This window comes from Nilaparvata lugens, chromosome 8, assembly GCF_014356525.2.
Source record: "Nilaparvata lugens isolate BPH chromosome 8, ASM1435652v1, whole genome shotgun sequence".
Taxonomy (NCBI): domain Eukaryota; kingdom Metazoa; phylum Arthropoda; class Insecta; order Hemiptera; family Delphacidae; genus Nilaparvata; species Nilaparvata lugens.
In genome coordinates this window covers 46,013,670-46,035,063 of record NC_052511.1, presented here as the reverse complement: position 1 = coordinate 46,035,063, position 21,394 = coordinate 46,013,670, and the positions used below count along the sequence as shown (strand labels likewise).

General features: G+C 34.8%; 1 protein-coding gene across 2 annotated transcripts in view; it reads right to left on the bottom strand.

The window, feature by feature from the left end:
• The window catches only part of LOC111046890 (exopolyphosphatase PRUNE1), a 34,123-nt gene that overhangs the window by 9,636 nt on the left and 3,093 nt on the right, over window positions 1-21,394 (bottom strand). Inside the window, exons 3-6 of one of the 2 annotated variants that reach the window (XM_022332537.2) lie at window positions 20,974-21,242; window positions 15,767-16,005; window positions 12,579-12,737; window positions 4,507-5,341 (exon numbers count right to left, since the gene is read on the bottom strand). In XM_022332537.2, the coding sequence (XP_022188229.2) occupies window positions 5,165-5,341; window positions 12,579-12,737; window positions 15,767-16,005; window positions 20,974-21,242 (844 nt within the window). In that variant the 3' untranslated portion in view covers window positions 4,507-5,164. Of the gene's footprint in view, window positions 1-4,506; window positions 5,342-12,578; window positions 12,738-15,766; window positions 16,006-20,973; window positions 21,243-21,394 lie in introns of those variants that run through there. The other variant, XM_039434922.1, reaches the window with a different exon arrangement.

The window sequence follows — 21,394 nt, the reverse complement described above, 5'->3', positions numbered from 1 at the left end:
AATAAGTTGATTGAGATGAGGTTGTTAAGTCCCTTTATCAGTAATGTTTATTCTCGAAAAGGTGAATCAGTTTTATTATTGGAAATATTTTTTTTTTAGGGTGTGATTTTTGCGGTAGGCATGCGTAGTGATAGTGTAAAGATCCGTTGTGTTGGTGACGTTTCCTGTAGGCTGTGGAATTTTTTTTGTTTAGTTGAGACTCAAGATTTAGAGGAGGACACGGGGATGTCCTGCCTATGTGTGTTGTTGTTGTTGAATTTAGGTAATCGGCGCGAGTGTAGGTCCGTGTCCAGAGAAAACGGAGCACTGCCCGAAAGTTGTCCATGTAACAAATCAAGGAATCTAGCTGTGACTAACCTTGCAAATTTGTACGGTGGAATTGTATAATTTTAGCGAAAGGCACCGAAGATGGTGTGAGCTAAGATTTTTTTGTATCTAGTAAGCGGTCTGGTTCATTCGAGAGTTATGGGGCTCGTCAGTATATAACGTAACCGAAATCTAGAATATTTAGTGAGTCTTCGTAGTGATTGTAAGGAAAACAATCAGCGTAATGCAGTTTAGGGAAGCCCAGTCAAAAGGTTCGTTAATGTTGGGTAGGAAAGTCAGCCGCAAAAACACAAGTAATAATTGGTAAAAAAAGGGTTATTATTGAGTTAAAGTTGCTTAGAAATTTGGTATGGTAACGAAAATTGAAGGTTTTAGACAACGAATATTTGAAGTGATTAGTTAAGGTATACAAATAAAATAACAGAGAAACTTTTTCGAGTACCTAGGAAATGTTAAAATGGTTATCAGTGAAAGTAGAAATAAATATTGGAACAGTACTTAACGGGTTAAATTAAAATAAAATTAACAGTGAAATCTTCTAGTTGAATTTGAAATGAAAAGGGAAAATCTCTTGAGTTAAGCATGAGTTTAAATTATTCTGTAGTTGAGAGTTGAAAGGTTGATTAAAAAGTTAATTGGGGATATGAAAGTAGAAATATGTAGGAAAATTCGTGTCAAAAGGAAATAGAATTTTTGTTGGGAAAATTAAATTGAGGTAATTAACAGTAGTAGGACCCTTTAGAGATAAGTAGTCAAAAGAATTAATAAATAAAAAAAAAATAGGAAAATCTTTAATGAAATGATAAATTTTTTAATGATGAATAGTAAAATTGCAAAAATGTTTTCCATGTGAATAAGTTGAGATGTTTTGAGATTTAGTAGAGTAATTGAATCTAGTTGGATATGAAGTTTATTGTTAAGAAATAATTATGTGAGGCTCCAGTAAGGTTGAAAATGTCAGTGAACTTGAGAATCAGTAATAGTGTAATAGTAGTCTATTAATGTGTTAATGTATTGGTAAATTCAATAATGTTGATAATTAGAAGTCAAGCAGTAGCAGTCCAATGCTAAGATAGTTGTTCCAGTTGAATTTTCATATTATTAAATCATGCCTTGAGAATTACTCTTCAGTGTTTAGAGAAAATGTCACGTACTTTGAGTTGCGATAAATAATAGCCTGGCACTCGATCATAGTTTTGTTTTGACTAACGTTCTGTGGTAAAGGTAAAGGTTCTGTGGTATTGTAGCTGTAATAGTGTGAATATTGAGTGGGTATTATTGTAGTTGTTTTTGTGTATCTCTTATATTATTTTTCAGGTTTTGAACTGAAATGAACTTTGATTTTACTGTTTGTTGAACCCTGCGTTTTTAGTGTGAGAATTAACTCTGTCTTGTTGAATTTGCTAACTTGTTGCTTAGTTGTCGAAATTAAAGCAATTTTCGTGCATTTTTCAAATGCAGTTTCAATTCTTGTCGAAAAAGCTACTGTATTTGGAATTGTACGACCATTGACCTTTTTGCAGCTTTGGCTTTTCCACTGGAAGTTATGCTCAACGCTCGTGGAGGGGGGAATAATCGTCAGTGAAAAGTCGACAGTTGGAATTGAGACGTAACTGGGAAAACATGTAACGGTGTGCGAGCCTCGGTCCTCTGATTGGGCCCATTTCCCATTCAGAGGGACAATTTGTTAAGTTTTCTGTTATCAGTAATTTTTATGTAGTTAAATAGAAACCAAAATTGAATATTGTTAGTGAGAGTAGAACCAGGAAATTATTTGTGCGTATGAGTTCCAGCATAGTGAGTTTTCTTAAATCGTATGTGTATGTTTCTGAAGAGTCGAAATTTAAATTGTAAAAATGGTGAGTGCCAACTTTTGTTGTCTTCGTATTGTAGCTCAAAATTTAGCAACATAGAATGACCGAGGCCCGAATTTAAATGCAGCAAGTTAGCAGGTTCCTATAGATGTATAGATTAAAAAATTGAGTATGTCTTCTTGACCTGAATCGATTGCTGAATAACTCTGTTCTGTTTGAAAATTTGACATGTTACCTGACTTTTATTAATTCGTTCTACCTATTTAGAGTTCAATAAACCTGAGGTTGAATTTTAAAAAGTATTTTTCATTAAAGTTCCTGGCTAGTAGTTACTATGGTTGCTAGAATATGTGACAATGATGATAATCTGTCCTTTTGAATGAACGAATCCACTAAAAGCTCCAACCAATCAAGGATTCAAATAGAGATTTGATAGCATAATTTTGGTAAATATTATGGAAGAGAAGAAACAACCCCCCTCCGTTTACATTGGTGGCCAGCGGTGGTATAGTCTGCAAGAATGACTATCGAACCACATGTATTCTTATATATTTCATATTTTGGAAGATTAAACTAAATAGAGACAAATATGTCACCGGTTACAGAAATGATGTCAGGTGTGGTGTAGGGTTAAAAATACCTCCATAGCGATTTACATAGCGAAACGTCTCATATTATAGCACGACACTTGTTAGGTCAATAATATGTTCCTATGGCGAGCAAATTTTCAAACGGCAATATCAAATGAACGGTGAGGAATTTTGCAAATCTGATTCCAGATTCGTGTTCCACGTATCAAAGACCATAAGATCACGAAGTTTGAACAATTTCTATTTTTCACAAAAAATTATTGAGAGTAACCATGGACTGACTACCCATCGTGAATCACACTGAAACAAAAAGTATCTCAGATTTGGCTGAAATTTGCACCATAGATAAAGCTTAACCTGAGAAATGTCTGAGCCAAATTTGGCATCCCCAGCTACTATACAGGGTGAGTTATGAAGCTGCAAACATCAAATTTGAAAATTTTCAAATGGTCATATTTCCTGAAAGGTGAGGAATTTTGCAAATCTAATTCCAGATTCGTGCTTCACGCATCAAATACCATAAGATCACGAAGTTTGATCAATTTTAATTCTTCACAGAAAATGAGAGTAACCATGGACTACCCATCGTGAATCACACTGAAACAAAAAGTATCTCAGATTTGGCTGAAATTTGCACCATAGATAAACCTTGACCTGAGAAATGTCTGAGCCAAATTTGGCATCCCCTGCTACTATACAGAGTGAGTTATGAAGCTGCAAACATCATATTTGAAAATTTGCAAATGGTCATATCTCCTGAACGGTGAGGAATTTTGCAAATCTGATTCCAGATTCGTGCTCCACGCATCAAATAACATAAGATCACGAAGTTTGAGCTATTTTTATTAAAAAAAAAAAAACTGAGAGTACCCATCGTGCGTTTTGAAACAGTAAAAAAAGTATCTCAGATTTGGCTGAAATTTAAAACCATAGATGAAGCTTTAAGTTTAGTGAATGACTCATCCTGTATTGTAGTAAAACGTCTCATTTTATAGCATGATAAATCTCAATCAACTATGGAGGAATATATTAAGGAAGTTCTCGTGTTTATTCATTTTTACCGAAAAAAAACATTGAATTCACTTTTTTATTCATTTCAGATTTATTCATAAAAAATATTAACATGACATAAATTTTTCAAAACAATCAATGATCAAGCATACAAGTAACACAATTAGATTTTTTTAATGATCAATAGATTACAACATTACTCTCCTCTAAATAATACAAAATTCTATAAACTTGAATTATGATACACTAAGTGCCGGTTGCACAACAGCCGGTTAATTTTTAACCGTGATTAATTTCACGAGAACCAATCAGAGAAGGCCTTCTTGATAAGACGGCTTCTCTGATTGGTTCTCGTGGAACTAATCACGGTTAAAATTTAACCGGCTGTTGTGCAACCGGGCATAACACAAGAATATACTTGTACTATAGTGAGGTCCACGTTATAATGGCAGTGGAGAAAGATAGGAGAAAAACGTGGCCGATCCTCTGTCTTGTCAATGCCTTCTATAGACGGTAGCAGTTACAGGTTTATTGATGTAATATTAACGGTTCATTCTAGTTAAAAATAATCAATTATATTTTATCAAGCAATTTTAATAATTTTATAATTTTCAATATTAATATGAATATTTTTTAAATTATTAATTCTACATCTGAACGATCTGGCAACAAAGCAAAGCGAGAAAGAGATAGCGCTATCCGCTTTGTTGAATGGTAGACAAGGATAGCAATACCATTCCTTATCAAACACTGCCATTATAACGTGGACCACACTAAAAGGATATACAATACACTGATTCAAAATACCATAGCCACCTCTAATACTCATCCTTAATAAATTTACAAACTTGAAAGAACTCTTTAAAATTCAAATTATATTGTTTATGGGCTTAACCATAGCCACCTCTAATACAAGGCTGCGGCCTGCGATATTGCAACGTCGCAGCGTAGGTCTAGAATCTAATGCATGATTGGTGAAAAAGATCAGCTGGTATTTTTAAAATTTTTTTTCACCAATCATGTATTAGATTCTAGGCCTCTGCTGCGACGTTGCAATATCGTAGGCCGGGGCCTTGTATTAGAGGTGGCTATGACAATAGTCAGTAACAAAAAAATGATGAATTGTTCCACACTCAGGTTCAACTCACACTTACGTGACTCAGGTCGAGAAGAGACTCAACACTCGACTAGTCGAGAGCATGTGTTTTGAAATGGTGACGTCGCGGAGACTAGAATCGACTGGTCTGAGTGTTACCATTTGGAAACACATGCTCTCGACTATATTCGAGTCTCTTCTCGACCTGAGTTGAGCCTTACAGTTCTGAACCATTGGGTACCAATAACAAAATCTACAAACCTGAATCAGTTAAAATAAATTTCTCATGAGAAACCTTCAGATTATCTCCCGTCATTTCGTAATCATCAACTTCCAGTCCTTGTCTCACTATCGTAGCTTAGAATAGCTCTCTCAACAATAGGCAAAACCTGTTTTCTCGTAGAATAAGTGTTGATTTCTTTGAAGATTTTTCCACCAAATTTATTCTCAACCATGTGAAGATCAAGTTTTGGAGCTGTGCTTGCTTTGAGGTGCTCTTCTATCTGTAATATAAAAATTGATTGAAATTAGTAATAAAAATAGAAGATTACAATCCTATTATATTAAGTGACCAATTTCTGTATTTTTATAAATAACTACTTATTTATATTTATATCTGGTTATTTATGTTCAACGGATCTCGAGAACGGCTCTAACGATTTTCACGAAATTTGGAACATAGTAGGTTTATGATATAAAAATTCGATTGCGCTAGGTCTCATCCTTGGGAAAACTCGCTGAACAACATTAAACGGATAATTCATCCCTGGCTGAAACAGCTGAGACTTTCGTCGTCTGTGGATAGTAAAAAAGTGAGTGCTCACTTTTGAGTGAACGAGTTTAGTGAGTGAGTATGTGGAATATCAAAATATCGCATCCCCGAAATTCATAAGACGACATATAGCCAGCTTTGAAATATAAAAACGATCATTTTAGAGAATTGTGTTCTGTTTATCAATGAATAAGAATCTGGTGTGCCGCACTCACACAACTTTCCTTGCCGTTTTGAGAATTGATCACCTGACGCTAGTGTTCACGCGCATCACAAGTCTACTACTTATAAACAAAGATCTGAGCCAGTTGGTGACAGGACAATAACGCTGGAGATATACGAGGTCTGCAATTTCTTCATAGTGAATCAATTAATAGAATCAACAGTTTGCAATTGGATAATCACATTTTCTCTAATTTCGAGCTTATTTTCAATTTTAAGTGAAAATGTTACTGAACATTAATTGTAGAGATTTTCATGCTCAATCTTTTCCAATTGAATTTTTTTGTTTAAATTGTATCTTAAGCCTGATAATTGAAAATCTAAAATCAAAATTTGCATAGATGGTGCAGTGCTCCTGAAATTTTTACAGATATGGGACTTGTGGCAGTTGATAGAGCTTATAAATGACTTTTTTAGGTATGAATTTGATAAAAATCGTTGGAGCCGTTTTCGAGAAAATCGCGAAAAACCCTGTTTTTGACAACATTTTCGTCATTTTAGCCGCCATCTTGAATTGCATTTGATAGAAATTGTTCGTGTCGGATCCTTATAGTGGAAGGACCTTAAGTTCCAAATTTCAAGTCATTCCGTTAATTGGGAGATGAGATATAGTGTACACAGACGCACATACACTCATACACACACACACACACACACACACCACACACACACACACACACACATACAGACCAATACCAAAAACTAGTTTTTTGGACTCAGTGGACCTTGAAACATATAGAAATTTAAAAATTGGGGTACCTTATTTTTTTCGGAAAGCAATACTTTCCTTACCTATGGTAATAGGGCAAGGAAAGTAAAAACGATCATTTTAGAGAATTGTGTTATGTTTATCAATGAATAAAAATAACGAGCGAAGATCGGTGCCCCGATATTGAAATTATGATAAGATAATAATGTGACATTTTTCTTCTATGTTTAGTTTTGAAGCATCTAAATTTAAAAATCTACTTTGTGAAAATAATAAGGAAATGAAAATTTTGTGAAGTGAACAACTACAAGACTTGACCTATTTCGGACTATCCGATTGTAACCTCATCTAAATTTGGGAGAGGAATAGCACAATGTTACCTTATTTTTTTCTCTCCCTATCATTTTTGACGATGTACTTGTTGTATGAATCAATAAAGATAAATGTATGATTTATGGGGGTATACAATTATAATCTATAAATAAATAAATAAATAAATAAAATTTTATTGTCGAAAAGCCTTTACAGCATATACAACGTCAATATATAACATAACAACGATAAGTTCAAGTCACACACTTCTACAGTAGTATATACACAATGATCATGTAATGATGGTTAATATTGTAAAATAGAACAAATAGATATTATTATAATATTAACAAATAGAATAACAACAACAATAAATACATTTGGACGTTTCTACTATAGTATCACAGTTGAGTGATGAAGAGAAGTTGAATTTAGATAACAAGATAATCAGACTAACCAACACTTATAGACAGATACTAATTGTTTACTAACATATATTTACTAGGCACTCATCGAATTCAGTCAATTTATAAAACGGATTTAATACTAGCCAACTATATATCTTTGTTTAAATATCTTTTGTGACACATTATGTAAATGGGAAGGCAGTTGTTGAACAGTTTTGTCCTGTGATCTCAAAACTATTAAGAGATTTTGTCAGTCTTTGGTGCTGTATATCAATGCGATTTCTGTACCTAGTGTGAATTGAATGAACATCACTTCTCAACTGCAGACAGGATAGGTTCTTATGGGTATAAATGAGGACATATTATACATACAAGTTTATCACAGTTGGAATTTTTTGATTAATGAACAATGGTTTGCAATGCTCAAGATATGATGAGTTAGTTATAATTCTTAAAGCTTTCTTTTGAATGAGTAGAACATCATTGATCTGAGAAGCATTACCCCAAGGATGAGGCCATAAGATATTATACTATGAAAGAAAGAAAAACAGGCCGTTCTTTAATATTTCATAGGTACTACACCGGATAGACTTCTGAGCAAATGAATTACTCTGCTAAGCTTTGAGCTGACATATTTGATATGTGGCTCCCATGTGAGCTTTGAGTCCATATGAATCCCTAAAAATTTCCACACTCGCTGGGTTATTAACTGGAGGTCCTCTTTTTAAATTAAAATTAAGTTGTTCAGTTTTACTGTTATTAAGAACAAAGCTATTTGCATTGAACCATAGAGATGTTTTTTCCATAGTGTGTTTGCTTTCCTGACTCAGAATGTTCAGATCACTGTTCAGGTTAAAGAAAGTGGTATCATCTGCATACAAAATTGTATCAGTCTTAACGAAAGCTGAAATGTCATTGATCGCAACCAAGAATAAGAAAGGACCAAGTATCGAGCCTTGTGGCACACCCGACTCAACCTTCAACAACGACGACTTGTTGCTAATGCTACCCTACAGTTACTAGTTGACTACGATTTATTAGGTAGGACTTTAAAAATTTGAGAGCATTCTGACCTGTTCCATAATAGCTCATCTTTTCCTATGCTATAATAAAAGAAAGAACTGGCTTTCACATATACGGGATAGGAAAATATGTTTGACGCATCATCACGTCTTAATTACTCAACTGATTAATTGAATAAAAACACAAATATGTTGTCAAATTCTACACTTCTTTATTCGGTACACGACCAAATGTGACCGGTGTGGTCACGAAACCATGGTCGTGTACCGAATAAAGAAGTGTAGAATTTGACAACATATGTTTGTTTTTATTCAATTATGGAACGGTACTACAATATTGACTATGACTCAGTCGAATTTTTCAACTGATTAACTTGAAATTTGGCATATAGATTCTTAATAAACCGAGGATGGTACTAGACCTATTTCAAATACTTTAAGATTCCACTCGGTCAACTTTTCAGTTTGTCAAGTTTTAAAATAGATCCTTGCGGAGCACGGGTTTCCTGCTAGTTTATAATAATTTGATTCTCCAGACCGAATGCTGTTAATGCTTAGGCTAGGCACACACCGGTTAGTCAAGTCAAGACAAGACTAGTCACGTTTAGTCACAATACTTCACATTGTTACTTATGACGCAACTCACACTGATTAGTCATTGCAATTAGACATGTCTTCATAAGCAACTATGTGAAGTATTGTGACTAAGGGCCGTTTGCACAGTATAAATTGCTAAACTCGATTAAGTTAATCGAGTTTAAGTTAATCTGAAAGTTTAAACTTGAATCGGTTTTTTCAGTTCATTTACTAATCCAGTTCAAGTTAAACTAGTTTAGCGTTAAGTTGGTAATAGAATGTCATCGTTTATAATATCAGGAAGGCTGATTTTTACAGGAAATTTGTTATTTGTTTACAAACTATCAGTAAATTGAGGTTATGTAGCTACTATTTCCTTGTTCAAAATCCACAGAGTTGTAAGCTGTACGGTAGTAAAAGTGAAAAGCGATCAAGAAATTCTTCAAAAAATATATTTGAGAATGTTTTTAAAAAAGCGATTTTGTTACGCTTAAATCTACTACCGTCTTCCTCATTTATTAGAAATCTCTCGAAAGCAAAATATCTCAGTTATGTGTTATTAAAAATATGTTTCCTAATCAAAGACCACTGTTAAAAGTTGTCTTATTTTATCAAGTGGTTTATTTAATCAAATACTGGATTGGCAGTTGCTTTACTCAAGCAAAACCGTTAAGAAAATTCTCTATCATCCCAGAAATTTAAGCTAAATCATTCGTTTTTGCCCAATTTTTCTCAGTTTTAAAATTTCTTCGCAGTCATCTTTATCAGTCGCCTTAAAAACTTCTATCAATTCCCCCATTATAATTATTTTTACATTCAAATAATAATGATTCATTTTAACCTAAATTAATAATCATCGTCTACAGCAAAGACCTTAAAGAGATATAGACCCACAATGCCTATGCCTTCCCAATGATAGCTCTTACTTGAAATTCAAGGCCGCCATTGGGGTATTTTAGCACGAGATATTATATATCATTTATTTGTAATACTATAGATCACAAAGGCATTGGTGGCATTGGTATGTAATAATCTTATGGGTTGCCCCCTCAATGGCGGATTTCAATTCCAAGTACGACACTAGCGCTGCATGTGAGTCTATGCATCTTTAAGGTCTTTGGTCTACAGAAGCATTCAAAACAACCGTCGAAAAATAATTTACTATCAGCTGTTTCCCCATCAAATCTTTACAGATGTCAAGTTAATCCAAATTATTTGGTTTAAACCTCCTGCTTTGGAGGTTTAAACTTTCCCAGAGTTTAAACTCAATACAGTGTTCAAACTGATACTGTGCAAACGGAATTTTAGTTTAAACCAAAAAAATCCAGATTTGGTTTAAGCTTAAGCTTAAACTCACACTGTGCAAACGGCCCTAAATGTGACTATAAAAAAGTCCTGTATAGACTAACTGGTGAGTGCCTAGCCTTAGCTTTCAGGTTGAGAATGATAATGAATGGTTTTCGTTTATAAGAAACAAGCGCATAATAATAATAATAGCGCTAAGTAGCCTGGCTGGCTCAGGTCTGGTGTCAGAGTTTTCAGATCGCACCTAATCAATTTCATGGCCTCTGACATAACTTAACGACTGCTTTTAGACAGCCGGGACCGACGAATTAACGTGTCCATCCGAAACAAGCTCATGGGGACATAGCAATTAATTATACTCCACTCGAAGATTAGTCTACATGTTATTCATAAATATTCTACACTATTTGCAAAATAAACAAATTAAAAGTTTCTCATAATGTGGAGGCACCTGTAGTGAGGTCCACGTTATAACGGCAGTGGAGAAAGATAGGAGAACAGTGTTGCCGATTCACTGCCTTACCACTGCCTTCTATAGAGGATAACTGATACCAGTATATCTTATGTAATACTGTTAATTCTTGTTAAAAATAATAAAATTTTATTAGCCAAGAAAATATATTTTTCAATATTATTAGATCATAAATTTCCATAATTGAGATAAAATTTTTTGTTAATTGAATTATATTTCTACATTGTTAAAGAACGTTCTGGCAGCGTTGCAGAGCTTTAAAAGGATAGCCTAGGTCTATCTACTTTGTGGAATGATAGACAAGGATAGCAACACCAATGTTAATCTAATACAGCCATTATAACGTGGACCTCACTATAGTTCTTGGGTAATTGGAGGGATATAGTGAGGTCCACGTTATAATGGCAGTGTTTGATTGGCAATGGTATTGCTATCCTTGTCTATCAGTCAACAAAGCGAATAGGGATAGCGCTATCTCTTTCTCGCTTTGCTCTGTTGCCAAATCGACTTTTAACAATGTGAAATTAATAATTAATTTACAAAATATTTCATCTTAACTATGAAAATTTATAATGGAATTTTTGAAAAATATAATTTCTTCCTTGATACCGTTAATATTACATCAATAAATCTGTATCAGCTACCGTCTATAGAAGTCATTGGGCCATATGAATAAACTTGAGCATTTGCTTATACTTCTAAAATATAGAGCATTTGCTTCATTTTCTATGAATAAACGTGAGCAAAACCTTTTGCTCATGCTCATCAAAAAAATAGTTTGAGCATTTGCTCAAAAGTAAAAGCTAATACTCAAAATTGTATGAATAAACTAGAGCATTTGCTCAACTTTTGAAGCAAATGCTTCAAAAAAGGTGAGTCTAGTCTAGTGCAGCTTATTACCTTTTGTTCATAGTAAAATGGCTCAACTAATTCGTATGAGGAAGAGGAAACTATACCAGATAGGATCACAACCAATAGTTGAGAACTATAAAACTCTTTTTAGATTCAACCAATGATATATATCACCATTATTCCTTCAAAAGAATAAATACCATACAAAAGATAGCCACCTGCTACCTGATATAAAGATAGCCATCGCAAAATAGGAAATAGGCATTTGAGAAGATGAGAATGTAGACAATTATAAGAAGGCTATTGATATTATAAGATTATGCTGAAGATTATTATAGAGATGACATTTTTTCACGCTATTATTTCAAAATTCTGAACTCAACTAACCTAAAACTCTATTCATAAATAGAAAACAGAGCAGACGACGCAAACACAAGCGGTGCCCCCTACTTGCATATTTAGCGCTTCCGTGAGCTATAAAAACAAAGTAAGGCTACAAAAGCGAATCAGCTGATGAAAAATCTTTAAAATACGTGAGCATTTGCTCCAGAGTTCAGGAGAATAAGGCAAAGCTTATTCATATAAAAATGAGCAAATGCTTATGCTCAATGCTCTTGCTCATGAGCATTTGCTCTGGTTTTATTCATATGGGCCATTGACAAAACAGAGGATCGGCAACGTTTTTCTCCTATCTTTCTCGACAGCCATTGTAATGTGAACTTCACTATAGATGAATGAAACTACAATATTTTAGGTGGATTCCGAACTGAACCATTCACCTTATCAGCCAATGGTTGACAGGTGTTGGGATATATGAGCAAATATGTAGGAAAGGATGGAACTAAAATATTTTAGGTGGAAAAATATAAAAATATAATTTCTTCCTTGATAAAATATAATTGATCATTTTAAACGAGAATGAACCGTTAATCAATAAATCTGTATAAGCTACCGTCTATAGAAATCATTGACAAAACAGAGGATCGGCAACGTTTTCCTCCCATCTTTCTCCACTGTCATTATAGTGTGAACTTCACTATAGATGAATGAAACTACACTATTTTAGGTGGACTCCGTACTGAACCACTCACCTTATCCGCCAATGGTTGACAGGTGTTGGGATAGATGAACAAATCTCTGAGCTGACTTCCTCCGGTAACAATCACTCCCAGAATTAGCATAACTCTGGCCTCATGCTCAGTGCAGAACTCCTTTATGTTAGCCTCAGCATCAGGACGTTCTAGAAAATCCTGCAAAATTAACAAAAATTTGGTCAATTAAAAATTAATTTAGTTACTGAATCAATAATAATTACAGTAGAACCTCGATAACTCGGACAATCTGGGACCTAGTCAACGAAAATTCGGGTTAACTGAAGAATGGAGAAAAACATACAAGAAATGAAGGAACTGTAGGCTTACATACTAAAATAATCAATTGCCCAGTTTCAACACAGAGAAAAGAAAGCATTAGAAGATATCCCACGGTATAGGGCGTTTATGTTCCAATTTTCACTGTTAACTCAAGCCGACAGTCCTAGTAGTTATTTTTCGTGAAGCTATGTGACGCTGGTAGTCTCTCATACTGTGCTGTTCTTACACTCCCAACAAAACAGTAATAATAGACAGTTATCGGCTTGAAATACAAACGACCTATACCATGTGATATCGTCTTATGCTCTTATGCTATTGTTTCTCTATGGCTTTACTTAGGCTCAACTCACACTACCTCGACTCAAATCGTACGACTCCAGTCTTTATTAAGGTCTCAGACCTTACGACTTTCTTGCTCATTATCACTATTTCAGTTCCATGATACTCCATTTTCTAGCCTTACTTTATTAAAAATATAAGATCTAATTCGTCACTACTTAGCATGTAAATCATTTTATAATAATTATTATGAATATATTGTCTTATCTAGAATGATAAAACATCACTTTCATTAAAAATGCACGGTACTATGCAATTCAAGTCGAGGCTCGACCAACATGTCGAGTCGACGCTCGACTCAGTCTCGCAGTCGTGAGGTCGCGGACGAGACTAGAGTCGACTGGTCTGAGTGTCACCATTTGAAAACACATGCTGCGTCGAGAAGAGACTAGAGTCGCAGTCTCTTCTCGACTTGAGTCGCGTAAGTGTGAGTTGAGCCAAATCAGCACCTGATTCGGTTTGCTATCATTGTCTCTCATTAGACAAAGCTGGTTGCTCTATCCCTTTCCAACTCCGCACCTCTGCCAAATGATTTGTAGCCTATAAATAACTAGTAGTTCTGTGAACAGTAGACCTCACGCAGTATTCTCATCCACAAGTACCTGATTGAAACTATATACATTATGGAGATACAGCTGTAGACTGGCTTCTCCACACATCTGTGTAATCACTTGTCAGCTGATAAGATTATATTAGATTGTACATAACTTATCATACACATGATGAACATATGTGTTTGTCAACTTCCGTTCAATCTAATAGAATCTATAAGGATTGAGTTATAACCATTGTGTTAATAACTTTGATGTGAACCCAGCTTAAAGATGCATGCCTCTTTAATGTCTTTGATTGAAATTATAGACCTTATACAAATACAGTAATAAATACAGTAACTGGCTTCTCCACTGTGTGTAATCACTTGTCAGCTGATTTATGATGAATAATTCTATAGTCTGATTTTTACTATAATATTGGCGTATGGAGGAGGCTCTTTTTTCCTTTTATATTATCCTTGAAATGCAAAATTTCCAAAAACCTTTTATATACGTCGACGTGCAATTAAAAAAGGAACATACCTGTCAAATTTCATGAGGATCTATTACCGCGCTTCGCCGTAAATGCGCAACATATAAACATTTAAACATTAAGAGAAATGCCAAACCGTCGACTTGAATCTTAGACCTCACTTCGCTCGGTCAATTCGTATGGCTTTTATTGGTGGGAATTTCTGACGGAAGTTCCATCTGAATATATCATTTAAGCCGTCAATGGGCCTTACGACTGTCGTACTTCAGCCGGGACCGACAAGTAACGTGCCCATCCGATAACACGGGCGTGACCTGTTCAAAAATGTTTGGTGATGAGCGGGTTTGAACCGGGGATCTCTAGGCTGCTACGCAAGCACTCTATCCACTAGACCACGGATCACTGATTGTAGTCTATGAAGAAATATAACTTCACATTAATTTTCAATTCTTTTTTTCACAGTTAGTGGCTAAAATCACAGTAAAGTGCTTGCTTATCGAGTTTATTTCGCCTCTCACAAATTACCTAAATCATGGGAAATCTTCTTATGCTATCTTTTATCTATGATAAAAGTATAACAGGGGTACTATAGTGAGGTCCACGTTATAACGGCAGTGAAGAAAGATAGCAGAACAACGTTGTCTTGTCAATGCCTGCTATAAACGGTAGCTGATACAGGTTTATTGATGTAATATTAGCTGTTCATTCTCGTTTAAAATAATCAATTATATTTTATTAACCAAGAAATTATATTTGTCAATAATTTAATAATGAATGTTCATATTTCAGATGAAATATTTTGTTAATTAATTATTAATTCTACATTGTTAAAAGACGATCTGGCAACAGAGCAAAGTGAGAAAGAGATAGCGCTATCCGCTTTGTTGAATGATAGCATAGAGAAACAATAGCGAAAGTAGATATCCCATGGTATAGGGCGTTTATGTCGCAACTTTTACTGTCATCTCAAGCCGATTACTGTCGATTTTTACTGTTTTGACCGGGTAAAAGGAAAAGAAAATTGGAAAAGTTTTAGGCAATAGCCTGTTTTTTCTTTTTCGATCATCGTATTGTTTGTGCTAACCAAATAAATAAATAAACATGGTAAGAGTGTATGAACGGCACAATATGAGAGACTACCAGCGTCATAAAGCTTTACAGGAAAGAACTACGTGGACTATAAGCTTGAGATAACAGTAAAAGTTGCGACATAAACACCCTATACCATGGGATATCTACTTATGTTATTGTTTATCTATGATAATAGACAAGGATAGCAATACCATAGCTAATCAAACACTGCCATTATAACATCGACCTCACTATAGTGATTTTCTGAAATTAAACATTTAATTCAAATTAAATTCTAACCTTATCTTGGACTTTGTCATCTATAAATTTGGAAGAAAAATAGCACAAGGACTACCTTATTATTTTATCTTTCAATGTTATTACATTAGTGTTATTTGCATTGTAAATAAAGAAATAGCCCTATTAAAATACTTAATTAGATAAACTATTAATAGCATAACTTGACTGACCTTAACAGACATGGTAAGTACAGACAAAGGTATGCCATGGACCTTCTTCATGTCCTTAATGAGTAGACTGTAGGTTGATAGACGCGATGTATCAGTTTTGGCAGCTACCAGCCTATCATACAGATCCTTGGCATTGGAAACGTGGGCCTTGGTTTCACACAGGGCTGCCACCTCCCTATCCAAGTCTGTCGCTTTCTTTGTGATGGGCGAAAAGTTGCTTGTATCCAACAGAATTGTACCTGCAATGAGAACACTCTGTTAATGGAACTTTATTTTACATGAACCATGAAGATTATTTCTTACACAGTTACACAATTTGATGAGATATATATTTGAAGGTGCGTACAGATTTTCGCTCTGCTCCGCAACCGAACGTCACTCCAGCAGAGCGATTGATGATCGACCGGGGAGCAACAATGGTTCGACCGGAGAACGCGAGAAGATCTAACATCTTCCGTAACGTTCATGATGGGTGCGTGGGCGGCGCGACTGTAGTTCGATGGAGGAACGAGGGCGGTACGAGGGAGGAGCGTGCTCGGTGCGGGTTGGAAGAGCGTATATGTGTACGCAGCTATAGTGATCACTATAATCAATTATAGTCCGAGAGATATCACTTTTACTTTCCTTGTCCTATTACCATAGGTAAGGAAAGTATTGCTTTCCGAAAAAATTAAGGTACCCCAATTTCTAAATTTCTATACGTTTCAAGGTCCCCTGAGTTCAAAAAAGTGGTTTTTGGGTATTGGTATGTGTGTGTGTGTGTGTGTGTGTGTGTGGTGTGTGTGTGTGTGTGTGTGTGTGGTGTGTGTGTGTGTGTGTATGAGTGTATGTGCGTCTGTGTACACGATATCTCATCTCCCAATTAACGGAATGACTTGAAATTTGGTACTTAAGGTCCTTCCCCTATAAGGATCCGACACGAACAATTTTGATCAAATTTATACCTAATATAGTCATTGACAGTCTCTATCAACTGCCACAAGTCACATATCTGTAAAAATTTCAGAAGCTCCGCCTCAACTATGCAAATTTTGATTTTAGATTCCCAATTATCAGGCTTCAGATATAATTTCAACAAAGAAATTCAAGTGGAAAAGATTGAGCATGAAAATCTCTACAATTAATGTTCAGTAACATTTTCACCTAAAATTGAAAATAAGCTCGAAATTCGAGAAAATGTGATTATTCAATTGCAAACTGTTGGCAACTGTTGATTCTATTAAATCATTCACTATGGAGAGATTGCACACATCGTGTGTCTCCAGCGTTATTGTCCTGTCACCAGCTGGCTCAGATCTTTGAATGCGCGTGAACACTAGCGTCAGGTGATCAATTTTCATAACGGCAAGGAAAGTAGTGTGAGTGCGCCACACCAGATTTTTTACATGGCTCTTTCTCGAAGACAGAGAGGCCCGATGTTCTTTCCTTCACTAAGGATCACTGGCACTACCCAACAGTATTCTACCTACTTTAGTGTCAGCATCCAGCATGCTCACTCCACTACTACACTCTACACTCACTCTGTCCATGCTACTAACTGTGCAACCACAAACTACATTCCCCTCTTCATGTTGAAATAGTTATTTGTGCAACTAGTGCGCAAAGTGACAGTTTGCTGCACCGAAAGAAACGTTTACGCCCGAGCCGTAGGCGAGGGCGGAATGGTTTCTTGAGTGCAGCAGAGGAACTTTGCGCATGTATTTCACATTAAGTTTTTCCTACAGTTACCATTGAATATGAAAAGTGGGTAATTATGGGTAAAATTGCCTGAAATGCATCAAATGTTTTCCTGTGTAATTTTATTATTGATAAAAACCTTAATCCTAAAATCCTAAAGTCATCGTTGTCCTTGGTTATAATATATAATGTAATAATTAGCGCGTTGTGCTTCGTTGCACGTCTGCTCACTATAGCAGCCACAGCAGTCACTGTTACCAACTTCATTTTGATTTTGCTGCACTGTTGCTCCATATAACCTACTAAGTATTTTGCGTTGCCATGTTGCAAATCTGGAGTGCAGAAAAATTTTCCCGCACTAGAGCGGAAAAGTGATTCTTTGCGTTATGTAATCAGTGCAGCAGAGGCCACTTTTCAACGTAACTGTAGGAAAACTACATTCCCCTCTTCATGTTGAAAAGTAATATCTCTCGGACTATAGATTATGATAGCAGTTTGAAGAGTTGCAGTCTTTCCTGAATCAAAACTGACTATCAGATAACAATTTGTTTATTCTTAAATAGTGAGACAGTTGGTTTTTCTAGAATTTATCAATGAATTTGGATAATACACTTTGTAAAGATATTGAACGGTAATTATCCCTTATCGCCTTACTTATATTCACGATGAAAACACAAACATTAAGTCTCATTAACTATACTATAGTGAGGTCCACGTTATAATGGCAGTGAAGAAAGATAGGAAAAAACGTTGCCAAGTCTCTCCATTTTGCCACTGACTGTACACAGCTGTTACTCAATTCATACCATAAAATTTAATCTAATAATAATTATAATTTCCTTGATAAAATAATCAATTTAATGTCAAATTGATCAAGAAAATATATTTTTTCATAATTTGATTCAAAACTGAGATCAGATTTTTATTTTTATACAAACCTGAAATGGCGGCTAATTTAAAAAGCTGTGATACAACAATCTGAATTTCAAAACAACAGAAATTATTGAGTTATTTGGTAGGTATTCTATTACAATTTCCTTTAAAAATAATAGAAAAATAGAAATACTATTTAAAAATAAGTAATTTCAATGGATTAATTTTGAAATAACTTTCAATATTATTTATACCGGTACGAGTAGGTCTAACCTATATGGGTAGGCTAACTGACGCATGGATGAAGTCTAGAATAGCTAGTTATCAACTTTTAAAATGTCATTTCAGGTATTTTAATTTGTGTTTCTCATAAGGTAATGTTCAAAGATTATTTCATTGTTTCAAAAATACATTTTAAATCAATTAGACGACTTGTGTACTCAAAGAGAGAATTAGAAAAACAATACAATACAGTACACATGACACAAAAAATAAAACTTAAACTCAGAGAGAGAAAATTAATCTGGGAGTATAGCCCTACTAATAATAAATTCAGAGGAACTGAGGAAGACAGTATATGTACATCAAATTAAAATATTTTAGGTATGATATCTTCTGTCTTTATCCAGCTTTCAATTTTTAATTTAAGTGCTTTTGTAGGTTTTCCTGCAATGAAATGTTCTGGCATAAAATTAATAAGCTTTTTTGTTGTATAGTTGAATTGTCTTCTGCATATAGTTAGATCTGTTCGAGGAACAAAGCATCTATTTACTGATCTAAAACTATAATTAGTTGAATGAGGTGTAAAAAGATGTATATGGTTGCTGATATATTTAACAAGATTTCTGATATACAGTTGCCTAACTGACAGAACTCCGAACTCCATAAAAAGTTGCTGGCTAGGGTACCTTCTATGCACTCCTAGTGCTGCCTTGAGGATACTCTTTTGAATAATATTTAGTTTATTGAAATTAGCATTAAAAGCACCACCCCAGACCCTAATTCCATACTGAAAAACTGATTGGGCGAATGCAAGATAGACCATTTTACTTAAAGATTTCTCTTTTAGTAAGCTCAATTTATAGAATTTATGAATCATGAATTTCATCCTGCTACACATCTTATCTAGGCCTATATGCTTATTCCATCTTAGATTTGGGTCCAAAGTGACACCTAAATACTTTGTTTCAGTTACCCTCTCTAACACAGGACATGAACAACTCATATCATCATTGTTGGGGTCATTTAAGCAATTCCTTAAGAAAAGGACAGAAACAGTATTGTCAATCGTACACTGCCATTATAATATGGACCTCACTATATATGCTTTGTCTAATGACAGACAAGGATAGGAAGCCAATGTTAATAATGTGCTGACTTTATAAGGTGAATTTCACCAAGTTGTAGCATAGAGAAGATAATATAGCATTATGAAGATATACCATGGTTTGAAGAAGTCATCCAAAGTTGGGAAGTTTTGTAACAAATTATGGTGTTGGGTATCAAGTTGAGATGATACAGTATCATGTGTGGTGACACTGTATCATTTATGGTGATAACATAAGAATATATGTTGCAAGTTTCACAGTTGATTCATGCCGATAGTCCTAGTAGTTGTTTTTGGTGAAGCTATGTGACGCTGGTAGTCTATCATACTGTCTCATTTGGCATATATGGCATTTTTGCATGGGGAAGAGATTCAAATGTGAAGAAGCTTTTTATATTACAAAAGAGAGCTATTAGTGTAATTTGTAATAAGTAAAGTAGAACCCATTGTAGACCGTTGTTCAAGAACCTCAGAATTATGACAATTACGGCAGTGTATGCTTATGAATGCCTGATATACACAAAGAAAAATGTAAAAAGTTTTCCAATTAATATTAATGTTCACAGCCATTTTACTAGACAGGCTACAGCACTCAGAATGACTCAGTGTAACTACCATTTTATGTTGAATAGTTTTGTTGAGTTTGGAAAAAGAATGTACAATAAATTACCAGTTGAAATAAAGGAGCTTGAGATTAGACAGTTCACAATTTGTGTGAAAAATATTTTAATTGACTGCTGTCCTTACAGTATAAATGACTTGATGTAATGTATATATAGGCTAATGTGATAAAACACTTATTGGAATGGGCTGCTTTTAAATTAATAAAACAAAATAAAACTTGTAGCACCCTTTATTTATTTATTAATTTTAAGTTTTTTAAAGGGTGCTACAAGTTTTATTTTGTTTTATTAATATAATGTGATGTATTTTGTAATTTTTATGACCTGTGATATTGATGTTAAATTTGTTTTAATTGACTGCTATCCTTACAGTGTGAAATACTTAATAATGTGATGTAATTTTATGACCTGTGATGTAATTTTATGAACTGTGATATATTGTTAAATTTGAGATTGCTTGTATGTTTTTGACAATGTCTTGCATTATTGTTTTTAATGTTCTGACAATAAACGAATCTTGAATCATGTACCTTTCTTAAACTCTCACCCAAACAATACAGTAATAATAGACAGTAGTCAACAGTAATCGGCTTGAATTAACAAGTGAAATTTGGAACATGAACGACCTATACCATGGGATATTTTACTATGCTATCTTTTCTCTATGGTTGTAGGCTAATACTGATTTTACAGTATTGTTAACGTACCGTAAACAAGTGTCGCAACCTGTCTGTCGCTAAGCAAGCCTTTGCTGTCCAGATGTCGTCCGACAAGCGTGACACATGACCCGACCGGTCTGATGTCGACCTGCACGTGTGGCGATGACGTCACACACGTGTCGACACGTGGCCTGTGGTCCAGCACACGTGTGACGGCCGCACTCAGTGCACTCATGTCGGCTGGCAACACGTGGTGATCCACTAAAACCAGTTCCAACCGGTTGGCAGAGTGGAGCGCGTTGAGGTCGATTTCGTCTCTGCGACAAAAGAATAAACAAACTAATTAAACACATATTAACACACTTAATATGTTAACTGTAATATAATAATAATATATTAGTATAGTAATATGTATATTAAACATGCATTAAAACATAATATTTTGAAATTGAATAAGGTGTATTGTCGA